We start from the raw sequence: 21,914 nt of genomic DNA on the forward strand, positions 1-21,914 counted from the left end.
ACATGTACAGTCAAAACTGTCCAAGAAGACCATTCTGCGGACCAATCAAATTTGAACAGGCCGTAACTATACATTGTAGACTGCATTTTTACTTACAATGTCAATGAGAAAACTTATCAAAGGGACCACAAAAAATGGTTGGTCAGTGGTTACTTGTACAGGTTGGACTGTACCAAGAAACTGCTTTACATGTTGATTTTCAAGATCAGGATTATATATAATTGTCAATATATCGATAACCAACAAATTAAGCAGATATTTAGCGACAACCATGCTATAAGATACCATACCAACACCAGATATCAGAGATCATTACTAAATTTCTCCCCAATTATGTTCTTTTCGTATGGAAAAGAAAAGATGGAAAAGTGTTTCTGGCAGCTGAGTGAAGTGCTGAGAAGAAAAAGTTGACAAGACAGTGAGCTGTGTCGCCACCACCAATTAAGACAGAATGAATTAGATTTTGTTTGTAAAAAAATTGGAAGTGTTGAAATTCCCCTCTTCAGTTGTGATGTCCATCTTTATCTACACTGTCAGATTCAGAAGAGGTGGTTGGAGCATTTCAGGGGGAAAATATCTGAAGTACAAAGAATATACTTTAGGAGAAGATCCTTGGGTTGCAGTTTATATGGATATGACATTTCTGTCTTTTATGTCATACCTCGGCCAATGCGTACTTTACGATATGGATCAGGCCTCGTACTTATATTGCTCGGGTTCCCATCAAATGATTTTGAACGCATATTATGCAGTGTATACAAGAGTCACTTAAAAATTACTAATAGCACTGTAACTATAACTTCTCCATTTTTGACAATATCAGACCAATTCAATACTTAATCCCATGAGCATCATATAGCGATTACGGAATACAGAAACAATCTCGGACGAAATAGAAAGTTAAGAGGTAGGGGTAGTGAAGATATGTTTGGTCATTTAGTGGTAACTTTTAACATGACGTGTCATTGAGTACATTAGGGAGAAAAGAATTATACTATTAGCACTCATGATGAATTAATTACAGATTTAGAAATGTTAAAATATGGTAAATAATCTACTTAACAGACTGTAACAGTTATGTACATATTAATATTAAGTATTAAAACATCCTTTTGAGATGTCCTTTTTGATATCAAGTGTGCAATCTTATTATGGAATGCCCTGTAAAACCACCTTAAAAATCAATCTTAGTTAAGATAGACCTTGTCACAGTGTGAAGTATTGTGCCAGCCCCCCTCCCCATCCCTAGTGTTTTGGAGATACAGAAACAGCAGGTAACTCATTGGTTGTGCAGAATTAACCTCTTCTGAAAGTCTTTTTGAAACAGTTTCAATATCCAAATCTTTTAGGTGGAAAATGGCCATTACATAAAAAAATTGAATATGTTTTGCTTGATTAAATTTCTATGCTTTCACAACAAATTAGAAAATACTGTGCGTAAAACCTTTTAATGGTTGGTGCAAATTTAAGCATCGGACTTTGTAAGACATAAAATGAGGCGAAACTATTGTCACACTACATATCAATTTTCCGGTAACCTCAGCATTTTTTTTACAACTTGAAGAAAAAACAAGTCTAGATCATGAAAAGAATGTGTTTGGAAGAGCAAAGTATTTTAAACTTACATGTACATACTGATGAAATTCTAACATCTCTAGTATATAGTCACACAAAAGTATTTCTACTATTTCTACACAAATTTTTAAATGCAAGAAACTGCACAGAGTTATCATCACTCATCTAAGATAATTATCTCTGCATTTCGTGATAAAAGGTGAAAAAATTTACAGGGCATCAAAGTTTTGGTGATGTTGCTGTAAAATTAAAGAAAGTCGTGAGAAAAATTAGAAAAATCGATGAAGATAGTGTCCCAGGCGATGAGGTGCTAATAAAATATAGGATGGAATGAAGAATAAGGGCTGTTCCAGTTAGCATAACCGATGGCAGACAGAGAAACAGAAGACAGGACAGAGAGATGGAAGGTCAAGGTCAGGTCATAGGTCAGGTCAAAGGTCAGGAAGTGATGGAGAGAGGATGAGAAGATGTAGGAGCAACAGAGGAGTGACATGAATGAGAGAGAGAGAGAGATTGAGAGAGAGAGGGAGAGATTGAGAGAGAGAGAGGGAGAGATTGAGAGAGAGGGAGGGTAGATGGAGCAGAAGTGCTGGACTAAAGCTGAAGTCGTTAATGTGTTATAACACACCGTGGTACACCGTGACAAAAATCAAACTTATAAACCGGTGATACATCAAGGTAGTGGGAAAAGGACATGCAAGTTTAACACTATAGGTATTGTTACTATATGGACTCGGTTAGTTAAACTGGCAACACTTTGCTACACTACATTACTACATAGACTAGGGATACTAGTATGATATCACTACTCGGATCAATGAAAACTGCATGGAATAAAAGGAAAGCACAGTCGTGTTTGTTTGGAAGATTTCTTGATTAGCACATGTAGAATGAATGGGGCTGAAAGTATCAGCACCCCCGGACTAGATTAGAGTTGAAACTTGTGAATTAGAAGACTCTGTGAAGTATTATTTGTTAGAGAAGAGACAAGATGGAAATGGTGAAAGAACACTGTCTGTGCAACAGTTTTTTTTTCTGTGTCGTAGACAACACAGCTGTGCACGTGGTCAAACACAATGTGATCACGACAACAGGACGATGGTGTTGTGAATCCAAGCTTTCAAGCCAACATGACTTGCAGTGGATTCTGAAACATGTCACATGAAACACAGAGTATACAGTGGAACTGTTTCACGTCATGAACTGGCTTTCCTCATCTGCAGTGTTTCATGTATCCTATGAGGAAGACACACACACAGTAACAGCAACAAACAACAGAAAACTTCAAAGCACACGGGGTTCAACAAAAACACACGATGAGACCCACACGGAAGTAAACAGAAAATGAGATAGAGGGAAGCGTAGTCTCTACAGAGTGTGCAATGGAGATGGGGGGGTGAACAATCATAAGGGGGGCGGTCTAGAAGCATCAGATGGTAACGAGAGGGTACGTATGCAAAAAGGATAACGTGATATACACAAGACAAAGTAAACTTGCACATGTCCATACAAGTATGCTAAGTGGAACACCCCGGCAATGCTGCCAGGTGCCTCGCGCACATGGGTGGGAGGAAACATCGCCCGCACCCACATGCTGTACTTACGCCAAAAGGCACCAAGAACTTACTTGCACTCGGCAGCAGTCTTTTTGGACTCATCATTACATTGAAAAAATGTACCCTGCAGGGAAGAGGGGGGAGGAAGAATCAGAAGTGGCAGTCACTTACTTGCAGACGTCTTCAGTCATTTTAGACAGATCATTGCAATATTGAAACTTGCCCTGTATGGGAATGGGTAAAATTGGATACAAAGTGAAGTGACAGGGGGAGGGGGGAAACAAAGGGTGGAGAAATAGAAAACAGCAAACAATGTTGTTGTCTGTGTTACAATCAGGTGTTGTCAGGATGCTTCAGGAAGACCAAGATTGTCTAATAAAGCACATTCAATGATTAACTCCATTTGGGTTTGTAAACGACATTGTGAGGCTTTCGAGAAAAGGCAATTCAAAGGAAATTTCAGGCAATATAATGGGAGAATAACATAGGTTAACTTGTCCCATCTGAATTTCGGAAAATTACAAATGTAGAAATTCCCAGTTATTCTCAGGTATTCAAATCTAGGGACATTTGATATACTCAGTGATTAAGGTAATATTACAATTATTATAAACACTGGTACTTTGTAGGCTGGCAAGTTTTGATGAATTCCAGTTTTCTAAGACCTTTTCTGAGATCTTTTGACAAGAAAAGGAGAATGCTTGATCTATCTGAGAAATCCTGGCCAACACTTGTAAATGAATCAACCGTTCATTCTGCTAAAATAAAGCAATATGCACTCCATGTCATTACTCAGCCACAATGCTTGGTAGTTTATAAATCAGGTAATTTTAAACTTTGATCGATTCTACAAAGTCACAAAGCATTCCACTGAAACAAGAAAAATATTAACAAAGTTATCAAGATCTATTTGGCATGCTTTTTCTGAATTTGCTATGAATTAAAAACAAACTGTGCAAGAAACTGATCTGATCACGATACGCATTCCTTTTATACTTTAAATTGTTTATCAAAAACAGTCTCAAATTATCTAGACATGCCAACAATACGTAGACGTAATGAAATAATTTGTAAAAGTGCCAGTGATAGCCGCGGGCCTTGTCGGCCCGCGGTACAAAACTTGTGAAGCAGTCCACGACAAACAGGTGCACGACAATCAGGCTTAGTCACGTCCGAGAAAAACGGCATGCTACGAAACGAAGAGGGCAAACGAGGCGATATGCCATGACAGTCGTCGCCAGCCCAAACTAAGGGGAACGGACCATTCCGTGCTATGTGTACATGCTGATGCAGTGTGTTCACCACAGAACGTACACGGCCGACGGTTTGCCCCCTAGTTTCCTAGGATGCGTAGAGTTAGACATTCACGGTGAGAAGTATGTCGGGTTGGTGTTATTTGCTGGTGTGGAAAAAAAGAGGACTGGGGGAGGACAGGGAAAGCACAACAAGGCATCGACACTTCACTCACAAATGGCATCGCTTAACCAGAGTTTCCTTTCAACTCACCACAGTTCACTTACCATTCTTCAGATCACAAAAAAGTTTTCACTATAATGAAAGTGGAAATAGTGGCACTAATAGTATGCAATTAATATGAAAAATCATTTTGAAAACTGACTGGACAATTACCAAGTTCATAATAATTGACGATCATCAATGATGAAATTTGAATTTAATCAATGATTAATAACATGAAAGTTATTAAAAATTGAAACTGGCCATTCAAAATCAAAAACAATTTGGAGCAAAACCTCATCATCTTTAAATTTTGCACGACAAATTTAAACCACACGAAATGCTTTTGCCATATGGGAATTTTGCTCAAAAACTATCATTTTGCACGTCTGCGAATGATAGAACACGTTAGAACAACATTCTCCAAACCCCAAAGAAGCGAGTATGATTGCAGTTACTATTATGGGGTCACAAACTTAGCTGCTTTAGCATTTGTAGCTTGGCAACATGTCAAGTCCCAAAACGATGGCAAGAGGATTATGATGAAAACATTAAAAAGCTGCCCAATAAAGTTTAAGTGGAAGGGTGGAAGGTAGCAAGTTGTTGCCATGGAATGCAGTTCACACTCAGAATATTATTTACAGACGTACGCAATGACATGGGCAGTTTGTGAACAAATTTTCTCCTGCATACGACAAAAGCGATTTGTGTTGTTTAAACTTGTCTTCTACACTGTGCACAGCCAGCTTCTTGTAACAATGTTAAAACTGAGCAGAAATTTTTTTCTTTTGTTAAAAAGTAAGTGAATTTAAAAAAATTAATATACAATGATATGGCATGAAGATCTTGTGTTGAATATAGATATAGTGATCGCGTATTTTACTGCAAAATTTTAGGCAAATGACAGAGTGAGTTGAGAGGAGACACTGAGTCTTTCCTGCCACACACATCAGTAAACAACAAGCAGCACATTACAACCAGACATGGTGAAACACTTTACTATGGTCGTCCATTTAGTAAGTGCCTGTTTTTAGCAGGGGTCTCAGCTACAAAAGGGGTGGCCATGCATTCTTCTGCCTGCCAAAAACCTCAGTCTTATGACTATTTGTCTACATGCTGGATTCTTGATATTAAACACATAAAGCATTTGACAAGTCAACACATAAGGACAGATGCATGATCATTTGCACCTCTCTCTGTTTATAAATTAAAGATTTTGATATGTGTACTTCAGCAGGTAACACTTCTGCTCCAAACTGTTTATAATTTAGGTTCAAATCCAAACTGTCTTGTCCACAGGACTTGAATTGCAGATGTATTGGTACAGTTATATTTGTCATATAAAGAATTTTCTGTGTGCACCGTTCATAGCATCTGTCCATGCCATGACAGGAGGAGACTAAGCTTTTCAATAAGCCAGACGAGGTTGGGGTGTATTTTCCATTTTTTTGTGTCTTTGTGGGGAGGGGGGCGGGGTCAAACATGTCCTTGCACTTACTAGACAGACTCCACATTAATGTGACAGCATTGGCAGTTAAAAAGTGGAGCGTTGTGGGAGGGAATCCACAACCGGCTAGTACTGCATGCGGCCACATGGTTACCTTGAAGAGTTGGACGCCGATGACGGCAAAGATGAATTGTAGTAGGAAGGTGACCAGCATGATGTTCCCGATTGATTTGATGGCAACAAATACGCATTGGACGACATGCTGCAGAGAGAGGAAATCAGGAGGATCAAAAGATGTCCATGTGTCAGTTGCAGTGTACATGTCACGCTGTATCTTATCCTGAATGGTAAACTAACATAGATGTCAATCCAACACCATATATATATATATATATATATCACCCCAGGTACCAGCCCTATGCACAGATTTGACGTGCTCTCCTAGAAACAGCTCCAGCTACTCCAAAGTATTAAAGACACTAAGAGCTACATTGTAAATACCTAAAGAGACAATCAAACACATACTGTACCATTGTGTTACCCAGCACCTAGAGAGCACGTCTAGCGAAATAATAGACGTTAAACAAGGACAACAACAACAACAACTACAATGCACCCAAGGGAGGGATGGGACCTAGAGTGATACAGAATATACTATCATCTTATCTACATGTATGTCACAAACCCAAGAAAACAAACGTTTCAATTGTGAAGTATGCCAGAAGTTGAGGAAATCTGGTGTCCAACAAAAAAATTGTATCAACAGCAACTCCAACATCCAAATCCATTATTCGAATTACTGACAATGGAAGCCTCCAGTTATATGATTTGCTGAAGCCTAATTAAGTGGATGAAGCCACATTCTTTATAATTGGTACCTTTAAGTTAAGAACCAAAATTATTAAGCTGATTGTTATTGTTCCTTATAAATGAACTGTTTTGTAAATGTGAATGTTTCTAGGTAATTATATATCACTATCTGTGCATCATATAGAGTCTGACTCATTCGCAGTTTCTGCACTGACAGCATTTGACACCTGGGCATCCTGTTGTAGCAATGAGATGCGCCACCAAAGCTGGGTCAACCATTATCAAGTGGACAATGTTACAATGTGGAGATAGACTAATGAAAATCCATAAGACAGTTACAGAGGGATTTCACACTTTATTCCTCCCATAGCTCATCAATTGCTAGATTGTCTGGGCCACATTTCCCTAAAGACCCAGTCTCCTCAGGAAGCGTTGAACCAAATTTCTTTCTCTTTCATCATGAGCTAAGGGTCCAGGTAATAGGAGTACGAATCTGACTGGGGTTCGGGCTTGGGCCCTGCAATATGCCAGAAGTGTGGGGTTGTCTTAAGGGTATTCGCCTGCTTTTAAAATTGTAAATTTTAATGAAATGCTCCAGTCTGAGTATCAGGATAGGGTTTGGATGATTTGTAATGGTATGATCCAACTCTTTAATGTGCTATAAGCAACTCACTCTAGCGAGTTGGGAAAGTACTTTTTGTACCCAATAAAAGATGCATCAAATGAGTTTGTGTGACTTTTAAGACTCATTAGGACTTAAAAATTATGTAAACTGTATAAACACTGTCTGACCCTTACCTCTTCCTTCATGGCCTTAATGAAAAGTGGCCTACAGGCCAATTTGCGCTTTCTTAAATAAACAAAGGTTCAAACAAAAAATCAAAATTACAATTACTCTTCAGAGAGAATGGTACAAACACTGATAAGAAAAGGTCTTCCCCCTAATCTTCATTTTCCGAAGATTTAATCACAGAGAGATTTAGAGAAGACATACTTTAAGTCCTTTGGCTCGGTTAATTGCTCGTAGAGGCCGAAGAACCCTCAGTACCCTGAGGATCTTGACCACTGATACACCTCCTTTCCTGTGGGCAAACAACAAAACTTTGATTATCTGATGGAAAGCTCAACTGTGACTAGGCAGTATAGACATTATTACTACAATGCTAAATTTTCTTACTAATTTCTTACTAATGCTCCTAATAGGAGCACACTAATTTTCAATAACTACTGTTGCCTTCTTCAGGATCAATGATGGCCAATCACTTCAGAGGGTAAACTGGCCAGAGTTACAGTCAAATGTTATAACGTGACATCAGAAATTGTTCAAACAAGCCAGGAAGCTTATGATGTTACATAAAATTATGCAGGTTAGAGAACTTAGACATCAAAGAAAACAATATTCAAATACAATTCAATCTCTACAACTGGATAAAAAACAGGGATTTATATCTGGATGTTTCAAGTGACATCCATCAATCTTCTTCAGCATCACTTCTGCCAGTTTAGTGACACTGAATAAAAGTGATGGATGCCACTCAAAACGCCTAGAAGTTTATTATGAGAATGAATTGGATTTGAATACTTTCTTAATTTAGATTTTTACTTTAAAAAATGTTGCATATATCAAACAAAGCTCATGACTTACGGGAAAGCAATAGAAATGAGGGACACGGTGACAACCAGCAAATCCAGTAGGTTGAAGGCACTGCGGCAGAATGACCCCGGATGCATGATGAACCCGAACACTATCACCTGGTGGCAGACACAAATTAAACATCTTTAGTACACATCGCTGAGATTCCTTGATCCATACTGTACATGGACATTTACGGTCACATTGACGTAGGCTGTTGTAACATTTTGATGCCATAAAATTTTCAAGGCGGCAGTGCCAAAAATCAACAAATTAAAGATCTAGGGCAATCTTTTCTGTAACAAGACTGCTGAATGACACCTTTACTGTCGTCCCAAGAATGCCAGTAGTTTGCCATGGTACAACGATTGTACTGTACAAACTAGCAAAGCAGCTGGATAAATGTTACAGTCGTGACTGCTTGTAGAACTACTCTCGACATACACTGGAAGCAGCATATGACAAAAGGGGACTCATAATATTTGGGACTACTAAAACTGTCAATGAGAATATCAGGACAAGAGGGCTAGGGTTTGCGGGCTCCAAGCAGGAATGCTTAAATTCTTGCTGACTTGTTGCTCTGCAAGGATTCCCAGGCATGGGAAGAGTATTAGCCAGAAAACCAGCAACTCCATGGTTATTGAAACAAATCAGACTATCTAGGTATGTACAGAAATCATCAAATGTGTACAATACGAATATCGGAATATTACAATGCAGACGCACAATGAACTCTGCAATCAAAAAATTAGTACTACCACAATGCAAATACGCAATAAACTCTACATTGAAGAGGTTAAAATTGCAAGTAGTACCACTGTGACAGTGCAAATGCGCAATGACCTCTGCAATTCAAGAGGTTGAAATTGCAAGGACCAGTGGTACATGTAAGCGTACAGATATCATTTATACCATGCTCGTCCTGCATGTACAACTTACCTTATCTTCATGCTTACCTTAAGTAAAATTTCAACTGTGAATGCAGTTGTGAAAACATAGTCCATATATCTCAGATGCTGCAAGACAGGGAAGAAAGAGAAAACAAGGGGAGGGGTTGAACTGACGTTACATCGAACATTCAGACGAAGCAATCGAACGCTTACCTTCAGTATAATTTCAATTGTAAATGCAGAGGTGAAGACATAGTCCATATATCCAAGAATCTGTGATGGCATAGGAAGGATGGCACAGTTGTTAGTGGACAGCCGGTGAGAAGAGTTTGGCAGGAGGCTCCGTCTTCCAGTTGGCGATGAATCAGAATGATTATTTAATGTGGTCGTCATCTGTTAACGGTTTGTCTAGTATGGAAACTTGTTAGCAAGGCAAACATACATGCAGAGCTGTCTCCAGGGCCTATCCCTCCATCCTAGGAGGGAAATTTCCTTGTTGTGAGGGACAAAAGCTTCAACCAATCCGTCCAAAACAACAAAACTTAACAACATAGGCTTCCAAATTTCAAATGAATCAAATGTTCTTCTGTGAATGTGTGAAATGCTTGACTTTTTTCAAATTTTCCAGGGCAGCATGCCCCCAGATCTCACAAGTTTTGCGAGTGAAACCTCCACAAAAAACTTACACTTGAGACAGCCCGCACATACATGAGTCAGCGGCAATGTTACAATTTAAACATCAATAATCATTTAGCACTGAAGGTTCATTAGAGTGATCGTGTACAACAGCCACAAAGCACACTTCAGTCGCATGTGCATTAATTGGCATGATGGATGCATTACTTAGTATGAGCTGGAATGAAACAGTTTGTTTATGGGTGCAGTGAAGTTGAAGGCTAAATTTGGAGAAAGTAACGTGTTAACTTTAAAATGTCTTCATATGAACTTTGGAAATGCAAAAAAAAAAGTTATCCAAAAAGACTGTATACCAAAAGTCCTTTTTATGTACTTGTGTCCTTCATAAATAGAACACTTTACTGCCATGGTAAACATAACCATGTTGTAAGGAGCTTATAAAAGAAAGGCACCTTCGCCAATTTACAGTTCAATATCATACTAGAAAGTTGTTGAATGGTTTCAGACTGAGTAATCAAATGGTGAAAATTTGCTGAATGGGAGGTGTGGTGAATTTTCATTTTATTTTTGGCTGAATAGGGGCTGGCCAATTCATTTAATATTGGTGTGGCCAAAGAACTTTTAAGCTTGATCTCATGCTTGTAGTGCATGTAATTTTCGTTCTCAGACTGGTTTCTTTGTAACCAACGATTTAAAATCAAGTATTCAAACCACGAACAGGACTTGCAGAGTCATGCATTATCAGGATGATGGAGAGATGGTGAACTTCATTGAATTAATATGGGTTGCAGCTAAGCTGTGATAGTGTGTGATTCTGCGACAGGCAAGAGCAGCAACAGTAAAGGCAGTTTATTCAGAAGCAAATGATGAAGTCTGCCGCAGTGTTCTCACCAGACTGGTGTCTAGGTATCTTTGGGGTAGAGGTCGGTACTGATATACAGAAAATTCAGGTACATGTCTGACACTTGGCAGAAAGGACTGTAAACTCTACTTTCTTTCACTCTTGTTATTTTCTTGGACTGCTGAATCAGATATAATCTGTTTATTTTCTAATCGGTCCAAAATCCAGTCCACTGACTTTTTTCAAGTCCATTTTTTTGGACACATCCAACAAGAAGAAAAAAAACAGTTTTGTACCTGTCCAGTACATTGTACATGGTACTCACCCCTATTTGGGGGTAGGTTGATATAGTTAAGATCTGCCTCTCAAAATGCAGAAAACTGAACTTTTAGTCTAGCAGTCAAACGTCAGACCGACAATGAAGCACAATACATTTTCTTTACCAACAGAGTTTCAGAGGATGTTTGGGGATTTTTCTCTTGCTACTCTTATTTCAGACCCGAGTCTGGTGGGAACACTTAGTGTGTGATGAAGAGTGCGAGGCCCTATTATGTTCCTGGAACACTAGTGTGTGATGAAGAGTGCGAGGCCCTACTATGTTCCTGGGAACACTAGTGTGTGATGAAGAGTGCGAGGCCCTACTATATTCCTGGGAACACTAGTGTGTGATGAAGAGTGCGAGGCCCTACTATGTTCCTGGAAACACTAGTGTGTGATGAAGAGTGCGAGGCCCTACTATGTTCCTGGGAACACTAGTGTGTGATGAAGAGTGCGATGCCCTACTATGTTCCTGGGAACACTAGTGTGTGATGAAGAGTGCGATGCCCTACTATGTTCCTGGAACACTAGTGTGTGATGAAGAGTGCGAGGCCCTACTATGTTCCTGGAACACTAGACAAGTGTGTGATGAAGAGTGCGAGGCCCTAGTATGTTCCTGGGAACACTAGTGTGTGATGAAGAGTGCGAGGCCCTACTATGTTCCTGGGAGACTAGTGTGTGATGAAGAGTGCGAGGCCCTACTATGTTCCTGGGAGACTAGTGTGTGATGAAGAGTGCGAGGCCCTACTATGTTCCTGGAACACTAGTGTGTGGTGAAGAGTGCGAGGCCCTACTATGTTCCTGGGAACACTAGTGTGTGGTGAAGAGTGCGAGGCCCTACTATGTTCCTGGAACACTAGTGTGTGATGAAGAGTGCGAGGCCCTACTATGTTCCTGGAACACTAGTGTGTGATGAAGAGTGCGAGGCCCTACTATGTTCCTGGAACACTAGTGTGTGATGAAGAGTGCGAGGCCCTACTATGTTCCTGGAACACTAGTGTGTGATGAAGAGTGCGAGGCCCTACTATGTTCCTGGAACACTAGTGTGTGATGAAGACTGCGAGGCCCTACTATGTTCCTGGAACACTAGTGTGTGATGAAGAGTGCGAGGCCCTACTATGTTCCTGGGAGACTCGGCCCTCAGTGGATCCTCTGCAGCCAGTGCAGCACTGCTGATCAGGATTAGAGCCAGGATCAGGTTTGTGAACACGGGGTGGGTAATGATCTTGTGGCATAACTTCCTCAACCTGGCGAGAAACAGGAAACAATTACTCAGTAAGCTATCTATATAACAATGAGTCAAGAATATGTACAAGAGGCAACAAATATACATTTGGTGTGTTCCGCCGAAGGGCAGTTATACCGGCTATATAGATACAGATACAGATGACACAAGCCATTTAGACACAGTAAAACATACACATGTATGTGTAACATTAGTTCACCTTTATCCTCAAGCAAGGAAACCCATATCCATAAGGGATGTGAAGTAGACAGTCTATGGTTTTTAAACTGAAACATTTTCAAAATTATGTAGTTTCTAATTATAATTACTGTCCGTTGACTTGATACTAGTCCCTTTTGAAAAACAATGGATATAGATTACCCCACATATAAAGGTGAGCTAGCATTATGTCTTAGTCATAGTAATACATTTTGTATTAAACTAGCACTGTCCACAGATATACATGTGTACATACAGTTCTTTCACCACTTAAAGCATTGCTGTGAACCTGTGTGGTCCATTAGCAATGGCTTAGCTTACAGTTGTTTCTACAACAAGGAATTTGGAGGTGTTTTAATTTTGCTTCTGATATACAATGTCATGTACCTGTTACATGTCTGTACAATGATTATTTTTTGGAGTTATGGATTTATTAACAAGCTTTTCGTGAATTTAAACATCAGGCTGATATATAAGTTCTTTTTTTTTTACACCCAAACTGTTTCTAAGTGTTTGGAACAGCTAACAAGTTTACAAATTTTAAAGATACAGCACAAGACATGATCCCTAAATACGAGGGGCGGTCAATAAGTAATGCCCCTGACCCATTTTCCATAGCAGGAGATTAATGAAACTTGGCACAATTATCAGTCTTTCTCTTCATAGGAACCACCCAGAGTTATGCATTTCTCCCATTGTTTGATGCAGCTCTGAACACCGTTTTTGTAGGACACCCCAGGTTGGCCCTCCAACAGATGCCTCATCAATGGCAGAAGAGGGACGACCAGGTCTGGGAGCTGTTTCCACAGACTTCCGGCCATGTTTGAATTCAGGATGCCAGCGTTTTACAAGGTCATATGATGGGTCTTCTTTGGTGTGCGTCCTTTCAAATACAAAAACCGGATCACTGCGCGACACTCAACTGGTTCCATTTCACACCTGGTCCATTTCGCACCTGGCTCAGTTCAAACACCAGTAAATCAGAAACCACAATTAGTTCAGAGCTGTTTTTTAAACATAACCTATAAAGATATGATTCATTACACATACAAAATTTCATCTAGATCAGACGACTGGAAGTGGGTCAGGGGCATTACTTATTGACCGCCCCTCGTATACATTTTTTGTAACCCTCCACAGTGTACTCACAAGTTGGTGTGACTAAAGATGAAGAAGGCCGAATATTCTGGGATCGGAAGTTTTTCATCTGGGATGTAGACTTCAGACATTCGGCGCGGTCGGGCGCCCACTGGGGTGGGCTTCAAACCCTCTTCGTCGTCGTCATCCTCCTCTGCAAGGTCAAGAACATGTCAATCAAACGGTGATGCAACACAATAATGTACCAGGCATCAATATTTACAGTAACACACTATAATACACATAAAAAAGGGTGTCACTGACTAAAATCAACCAAACACGACATGTGGAAAATGTAGGGTGTGATATAGTTTAAATTAGATGTCAACCCAAGCCTAATTGGTCATCAAAACAGACAGCTTTTTTGATAGATTTCACCCTTTAAATGTGCATTTTAGTATATTCTGGTAGACAGACCACCAATGTTTACCTCTGTATTAAGTAAGCATGTGGCAAATTTTTGTAAGTGTTCTGTGATCTTTAATCCAGTAACTGGAAGATTTGGGGTCTATGAAATTGATCTAAATTGTTACACTAAAGCCAGAAATGCCAGTTTTTAGCCAATGAGGTCTCAGCTCCACCCTCAAAAAAAGACTTTGTCTTCAAGGTACTATACCTTCATGCTGTGAATCTACCTTCCTGATTGGTCTGGAACTGACCAATCACACGTCACAATCTCTTCACTACCACGGTGTGCTGTTGTGGGATTGGCCAGTTCCCAACCAATGAGGTGGCTTGAAACCTAGTTTCTTTGCCATTGGTGAATCACATACTAGTATATCAATCTTCCTATTATTCATCAAGAGCATTTCTTTGGTAGCACACTGAGGTGTGTATGACAGATTTGAAAGCTGTACAGTAGTGTAGTCAAAACAGTGTTTAGTCATAAGGGAAGCAATTAAAGGTTAGGTTATTATTGTTAATGAAACAGGAGGCAAAGTATTATTCAGTACCATAGGTGCCGAATGGCTGAAATTGTTAAAGATATTCATATGGTTAGTAATCGCATTCATGCCCTATGAAAAGAGATAAGTGCTGTTATTAGAGTTAATTTGTCCAGAGAATGGTATAACAGCATTGTTTAGTAAAGCATTCTGAAAGGGTTAGTACAATTAGATACCAATTAGTACACATTGCTGCACTGGCCGTTCACATCCCAACCTACCGTCCCAGTATTCGGATCCTTCATCATCTTGTGGGTAGCAGTCACGAGAAAGTATGTGTGAGTTATTCTTCAAAACACCATAAAAAGCTTAACATGCTCACACTCATTACTATGAGAGTAGTAGATGTAGTGGCTAAGTACTAGTTATCCAAACGTCTAATCTATTCATCTGATGGCTAAATGAATCAAAACCTTGCAATATTCGTGCAAAAGATGCTTGGGTACATTCAGAATTTCTGTAAACCCTACGAGTAAGGCCATGTCAACTCAATTATATGGAGGGCATCTATGCGTGCATGAATTTTTGTCCCTATCCGAAAAGTAAGTATTTGGCCATCCCATAAATTGTACAAAGTAGCTGCAAAATGATTGAATATACATGCCATAAACTGCAAATAAAACATATCGGAAAACGGATACCAATGTTGTAGAATCAAAGTCAATTCTAAAGTCAAAGAAGAAGATATCAGAGAAGAAAGATGTAGAATCTATAATTGTTTATAAAATACACTCTGTATATTTAGTAATTTGTTCAACCTTTCTGACAACTTTTTTTTTGCCAAACTTTTTTTCTTGCAATTTGCTTGCATCTGTTTTAATGTTATCACAAGATGTCATCCATATAATCAAAGCAACATGGCCTTATAAGTTTGGTGGTGTACATCGTATAGCTCCAACTCAGTTGCCACACTCCTATACTGGACCTACCATCCCATGGTAACCCTGCTGCAGCTGCTTCATCAGATAGTTCCTCTCCTTAAAGACACACAGATAAACAGAAGACACCAACAGAAGGTGAATAAAAGAAAGTGCAACAGAAGCCACAAAATCAACACAATGCAATACTCGAGAAAGGAAGGAACGAAATAGGAAGCTCAACACTACGTAACGAAAGGTGATGACAAACAATGATGCTAACAACAAATGAGAAAGTGCCTGAAACAGTCATGTGTTCATAGTCTAAGGAAACTAAGTTTGTGAAAAGGCACTCCAAGAGTAGGATTCTGGAGTAGCATCTCCCAGCTTAGAGTGCTAAGGCCTAGGAAATTAAATTTTGTGTATCTGATTATGGTTCTGAAAAAAAATCAGACAGAAGGTAGGGATTCTCTCCCTCTCTTTTCTTTATTCCATATTTCTGCTGTCAACAGCGCATCAACATAAAGGGTAGATGGACTGTTTATATCAATCTTTTCATTTTTACATATGAAGAGGACATGTCGGAAAATACAGTTTTTATCACTAAGTTTGTGTCAGATAAAAAATTCCCTTGGTAGTGTACAAGACCAAGGTACAACTGCAAGGTACAACAACAACTAAAAAAAAAATGCTAGGGTTGACAGATTTTTACCAGGTTTGGTTGAGTAACAGGAAACACAAAATTTTTCCCTAGGTCTTTGGGGTTAAACCTATTTCCTTCCATGTAACACTACTCATCACACCGTGTGAAGGATTCTGACAGTCAACAATGAGGTACTCTCCAGGTTCCGGGAAATCCAGGATCAGTGCTTCCTTTTCATGAACTCTGCTATCACTCAATCATTTCACCTATAATAAGCTTTAGTTCCAGCCCATTCACACTTGTCCATTCAGACTTCAAGTCTACATGAGTTGTGCCCTTATGTCCGGTTAACTTTGTGGGAAAAAAAGTTGTTAGACCCATTGTTGTCAAGCATAGTTATCGAACCATGAAAAAATGGTTGTTACCTTTACCTAAGACAAATTTACATGACTCATACAGACTTCAATACATGCACAAGTGTTGAAGGCTCCCTTTAACCACCTTCTATGCATAGCTGCTTCTCTTTGAAGTCCAGCAGGGTTCGATGGTTAACACAGTAAAATACACACAAGGCATGTATGCATCCAAAAAAACAAACAGCTGATCTACAAAATTACTTGGCAAACTACACCTTGTTTAACTTTCTTCCTGTTGCCTTTTGGCACTGTATTGGTAATAGAGTCAGGCAGCAGGGCCATGGTTAAACCATTGTATTTAATTTGAAGATTGTTCTCTCTTAGTATCCCTGAAAAAAAGTTAACGATAAAGAAGATCCACAAGCCAAGAAGTTACCATGATTTAAGTATTGGTTTGGAAGATATGAAAGGTGATCTTTACCTCCGCCTTCTCCAGCGGCTTTATCTTTTTCTTCGTCTTCTGCTTCTTCGTCAATATCAGTCTGAGTGGTATCAGTCACATCTATTTTTACCTGGAACAAACAAACAAACAAACAAACAAACAGCTTTTTGTCAATATTCAGTTATTTGCAAAATCATGCCCCAAGGCTACTTGCATGAACATTCTTAAGGCCACACCAATTTAATTTCTTGGTTCACGGATTTTTTCATAAAAAATATGGAGCGAGAGGGCGAAATAAAAATTGTAAAATGGTTGGAGTAAAGGTAATGGCTAATCTAAAACATAAAGAAAAAGTTTTCAGCTTGAAAAAAGTACAAAAACACTATTATTGTACAGTAACAGCACCTGTACCCACACTTTAAGGAGCTTATAATATAAAGGCCAATTTGCTACACCAGAAAGTTGGTGAATGGTTTCATTAATGGTGAAAATTTGCTGAGTGGTAATTTTTATTTTTATTTTTATTTTTCCAAAAAATAGGAGCGAGCGAATCCGTGAACCAAGAAATTAAATTGGTGTGGTCTAAGAGAAAACAAAAAAATACATAACACTAAATGTCTAATCAACAGAAGGTGCATCTATTATTGGATTTGACTTCTTCTTAGAAGGCAGTGGTTAATGAACTGTCCCACACACTGAAAAATGAGTGGGTTTTGTGACTAAAGTAAAAACGTAGTCTTTTGGTGATGTCCTGGATTGTAAAAGCTCGGTGAAATTGTAGCGATTGTTGGGAATAATCTGTTTTTTTAACGTCATAGAGAGGACACTGACTAATAAAATGTATTTTATTTTCCACTGCATTCATTGAGCAAAATTTCCACTTTACTTATTGTCATAGTCTAGAGGGCAAGATGATCTGGAAGGCATACAAGACAACCTAACCTTAAGCCACTACATCTTCAGATTAGGGTAACCTAACATAAAATTGGGGCAAAATTAAATCTTAAAGTCAAATGTAAAGCTATGTTCCACTTTTCTTGTGCTTGTTGAAAAGAGCGGAGCTTAAGGAATTTAACTAAATTTACATATACTGTATTATATTGTTTGTCTTCTCTTTCGACATGTCAAAACAAAGGTGGAAGAGTAGCTTAACTGTTTATCGAGTTCATCTGAGCTCACCTTTATCTGAGAGGTTACCTATATCCATTGTTTTTAAAGACAGGGCATGTAGGGATATCAAGTCGAAGGACAGTGGTTTCAAATTGCAATTATACAAGCTGGATTTCAGAAATACTGCAGTTTGAATGCACTATCCATTGATTTGATATTTCTAAACACCCTGTTTTTAAAAACAACGAATATAGGTTACCCCACAGATATAGGTGAACTAGCGTTACAGACAACATACCTTGGTGTGACTGGAAGCACTCTCCGGTGAGATGGGTCGCATTTCCATGGATTCCTGTGACCTGCTGAGGAACGGAGCAATCAGGACAAGACCGGAAAATGTTAGTATGTGTTAGTATATTAGTACACAATGACACGCCACTAGTATCATTAGTACAGGTTAGAAAAGTACTACTTCTTTAGAATTAAAGTCTAAACTGTGCACAAAACTTTATCAAAGGAGATATCAACTTAGAACTGGTGATCTTTGGCTCTTATAGATCGTAGCATGCATGGTGTAACGGTATGCAAACCCTTTTCCTTGCTATGGTTACTCTACAACATCCGTACAACCAGGAGCTAGGTCTACAAACAGGGTTTTTCATGTTTTTTTCTTAAAGAATCTCTAACAACTAAAATTGCTAAATATTGTCTCTTCTGATTTCATTTTCCCAAGTGAATATAGTCCTTGAGGCAGGATGATAAGTTGGTACTTGCATGGATAAAATGTATCACAGTCACTCTAACTTCAGCACTAAGGACAAATACTGTCAACACTTTCTTTGATACAAAAAAATGATCATTCTCATTGACTCAAAAGAGCCAGGGGAACTTCCCTGTCACATTTAACATGTCTATATTGTTCCCAGCGCTTTTTCTTCTTGTTTGAAACTAGATTGCTTTTCTTCATGATACAGTAACAAGATTCATCGGCATTTCTTCTTTTCTTTCGGCAGTAACACCTTGCCTTACCCTTTTGGTTTTCCACCTCCTGTGTGGTTCATCTTAGGGCTTCCTTCTGCAGGCTTCTCCTCGGCTGAGGACAGCGCCTTCAGTTCCTCCTCCTTCTTGGCCTCTTTCTCGGCCTCGGCCGCCTCCTCCGCCTCTGTCAGGGCGTCGGCATCGGCCAGGTTGTCCACGGCGATGGCCAAGAACACATTCAGGAGGATGACTGGCAGAACAAGGGTTAAGGAGCATAACACACTCTAGGACAGATACAATCTCACTCAATTCTGCAAGAGTTTGCCAATACCTCACATGGCGCAATGGGCATCGCTTTGGGCTCTCACGCCCATGAGGTCCAAGGTTCGAAACCTGCTGTGTCACCAATGTTGTGTCCCTGAGAAAGGCATGATAGAACACGACTTTCCTCATTGTGGTGAAAATGAGTACCTAGCTTCTGCTTGGGACGGCCCTCGGATAGGATGTTAAATTGAGGTCCCATTATTGGGGAGAGCCACACCCGACGCACGTTAAAGAACCACCTCATTCAGTTGCAGTATTTGAAAAGGGATGTCAAAGCCCAGAAGTAATGAATGAATTTTCCTGACATTTGTAGGCAACTATGATAAAGACAATATGTAAATCATGCTCATATATTATGCAAATCAGTACTTGATTTGCATAATCTATGAGGAAAATTTACATTTCAATTGTGCTAACTGACAGGAACTTCATACTCAGTACATATGTAACTTCAATAGCATTTTTCTTTAATCATTTATCCCTCTGCATCTTATAGTAGAGTTGAGAGAACAACAAAAGAAGGATACAGTTGCCACAGATGAACAGGATGATGAAATAGAAGCAGGCCAGGATTCCAATTTTACTGACCCCACCGTACGACTGGATACCGGTGTACATCACTTCGTTCCAGTCCTCACCTGTGAGGATCTGTGGAGAAAGAAAAAGACATTTTGGGTTCAATATCATTGAAAAGGAATACAAGAAGAAGACCCCACCGTACGACTGGATACCGGTGTACATCACTTCGTTCCAGTCCTCACCTGTGAGGATCTGTGGAGAAAGAAAAAGACATTTTGGGTTCAATATCATTGAAAAGGAATACAAGAAGAAGAAACTTTGTACAAATCTAAATAAGGATGAGCGTTATACATCGTACTTGTCTAAATGGGTATACTTGTCAAGTACCAATACCAATATAAAGACAGAGATGAAAACAGTGTACCATGTATAAACCAAACAAAAAACACTGTCATAGCAACTGGATCAAATTCCATGGATCTGTTGGCCAGAGTTTGATTCTAGCAATGCTTGGCTAGGGTTGGCCATAGCTCGGACAAGTGGTAAGGAATTGCATTCAACTTTTTGGATGTTGACATAAAGCCTGCAGCCCTGTGTATGAGGGAAACCTAAAGTTTTAAACCTATGAACTTTATAATAATGATAATCTTTAATGATAATCTTTATTGCATATTCATGCCCGAGGGCTAAATGTACAAAGGGACCACATATGGTCTTATGGATGTAGAGGAAAAAAGAAACTAGACTTATACAAAGATTTTGAACTAGTCTAAATGGAAAAGGAACTAAGACACTATGTGTTACAATCTCTAATGGCTGCATCTAACATGTTCTTCTCTCTTTTTGAAACACATGGAGACATATTTACATATTGTGTCGATAGCATGATCGTCCTTGCATAACATCAAGTACCTAAACAAGTCTTGTTTTGACATTTTCTTACAGATATTGTCTATTTGTAAAGTATTAAATAGGGATTGGCGTTCATATTCATATAATGCACGCTCTAGTAAAAAATGTGTCTCGTCTTCGAGATACAAGTGGTCACAGAATTTACATGTTCTAGTTTATAGAAACCAACATTCCTACCGAGAAGTGGAGGAGGTGAGCTGACATGTTTTTGCTTAACACATGACCCATAGCTAAACCCCATTGCACTAACAAGAGTCATGCTTTACCTTAGTCTGAGGTTCGACCACTTAACCTTTTTTTAAAGCAGCAACGTTAAGCTTAAACAGAAAAAGTGTGAATCCCACTCTCACCTGGAATACAGTCAGCAGGGATTGCCAGAAAGTGTCAAAGTTACTACGATCTTTCTGCTGGGTGTCGTCGAAGTTGAATTTTCCTCCGAAGATCTGCATCCCCAGCAGTGCAAAGATGAGAATGAACAGAAAGAGTAGAAGCAGCAGGCTGGCAATGGAGCGGATCGAGTTTAGCAGTGATGCGACCAAGTTGCTCAGCGCACGCCAGTATCTGGAAAAAACACAATAGAGATCAACTTTTTGCTTAAGGTTTGCATGTTGTTTTGAGATATATCTTTTTCTTATGCAGAGCACTTAAAACATTATGGCAGGAACTTCAATTTATTATGTCTATTTGTAAGGTACTTTTACATAATACTATATGCTCTTTCATTTGACAAGTTTTCAGTTTTTGTGATTTCCGCTGCCTTTCAAAATCTATACTGACTGTTAAGATATTTTAAAATTTATAAATATATGCTGAATTAAGCAGATTTAATTTCATGATGATAGGAAACACATATGAGGCAATTAAGGAATGTAAATATATGTCAAGAACCAAACACACTTTTCAAGAATTAAGATTAGGGGTGACAAGGAGTAGTTGGCCATGATAGTAAAGGCACAATGCACTCTCAGCTAGCATATGTGTTTCAAAGTTGTACTATACGGGCTTTCTTTGTAACAATTTGAATGCACTTTGTTTGTGCCACGTGCACCTCTGTCAAAAATTTTGATTACTAGACTTAGACACAGCA

The 21,914-nt window shown here is 39.1% G+C and overlaps 1 protein-coding gene across 1 annotated transcript in view; it reads right to left on the reverse strand.

Moving 5' to 3' along the window:
• LOC118415799 (voltage-dependent L-type calcium channel subunit alpha-1D-like) overlaps positions 1 to 21,914 on the reverse strand; it is a gene marked incomplete in the record, with an annotated part of 160,687 nt that overhangs the window by 38,992 nt on the left and 99,781 nt on the right. Inside the window, 13 exon segments of the mRNA XM_035820626.1 lie at positions 3,203 to 3,255; positions 6,188 to 6,295; positions 7,838 to 7,925; positions 8,489 to 8,595; positions 9,580 to 9,639; positions 12,279 to 12,408; positions 13,755 to 13,896; positions 15,616 to 15,663; positions 17,024 to 17,114; positions 18,393 to 18,456; positions 19,124 to 19,322; positions 19,924 to 20,044; positions 21,178 to 21,388. Of these exon segments, the coding sequence (XP_035676519.1) occupies positions 3,203 to 3,255; positions 6,188 to 6,295; positions 7,838 to 7,925; positions 8,489 to 8,595; positions 9,580 to 9,639; positions 12,279 to 12,408; positions 13,755 to 13,896; positions 15,616 to 15,663; positions 17,024 to 17,114; positions 18,393 to 18,456; positions 19,124 to 19,322; positions 19,924 to 20,044; positions 21,178 to 21,388 (1,422 nt within the window).

This window comes from Branchiostoma floridae, chromosome 5 (assembly GCF_000003815.2).
Source record: "Branchiostoma floridae strain S238N-H82 chromosome 5, Bfl_VNyyK, whole genome shotgun sequence".
Taxonomy (NCBI): domain Eukaryota; kingdom Metazoa; phylum Chordata; class Leptocardii; order Amphioxiformes; family Branchiostomatidae; genus Branchiostoma; species Branchiostoma floridae.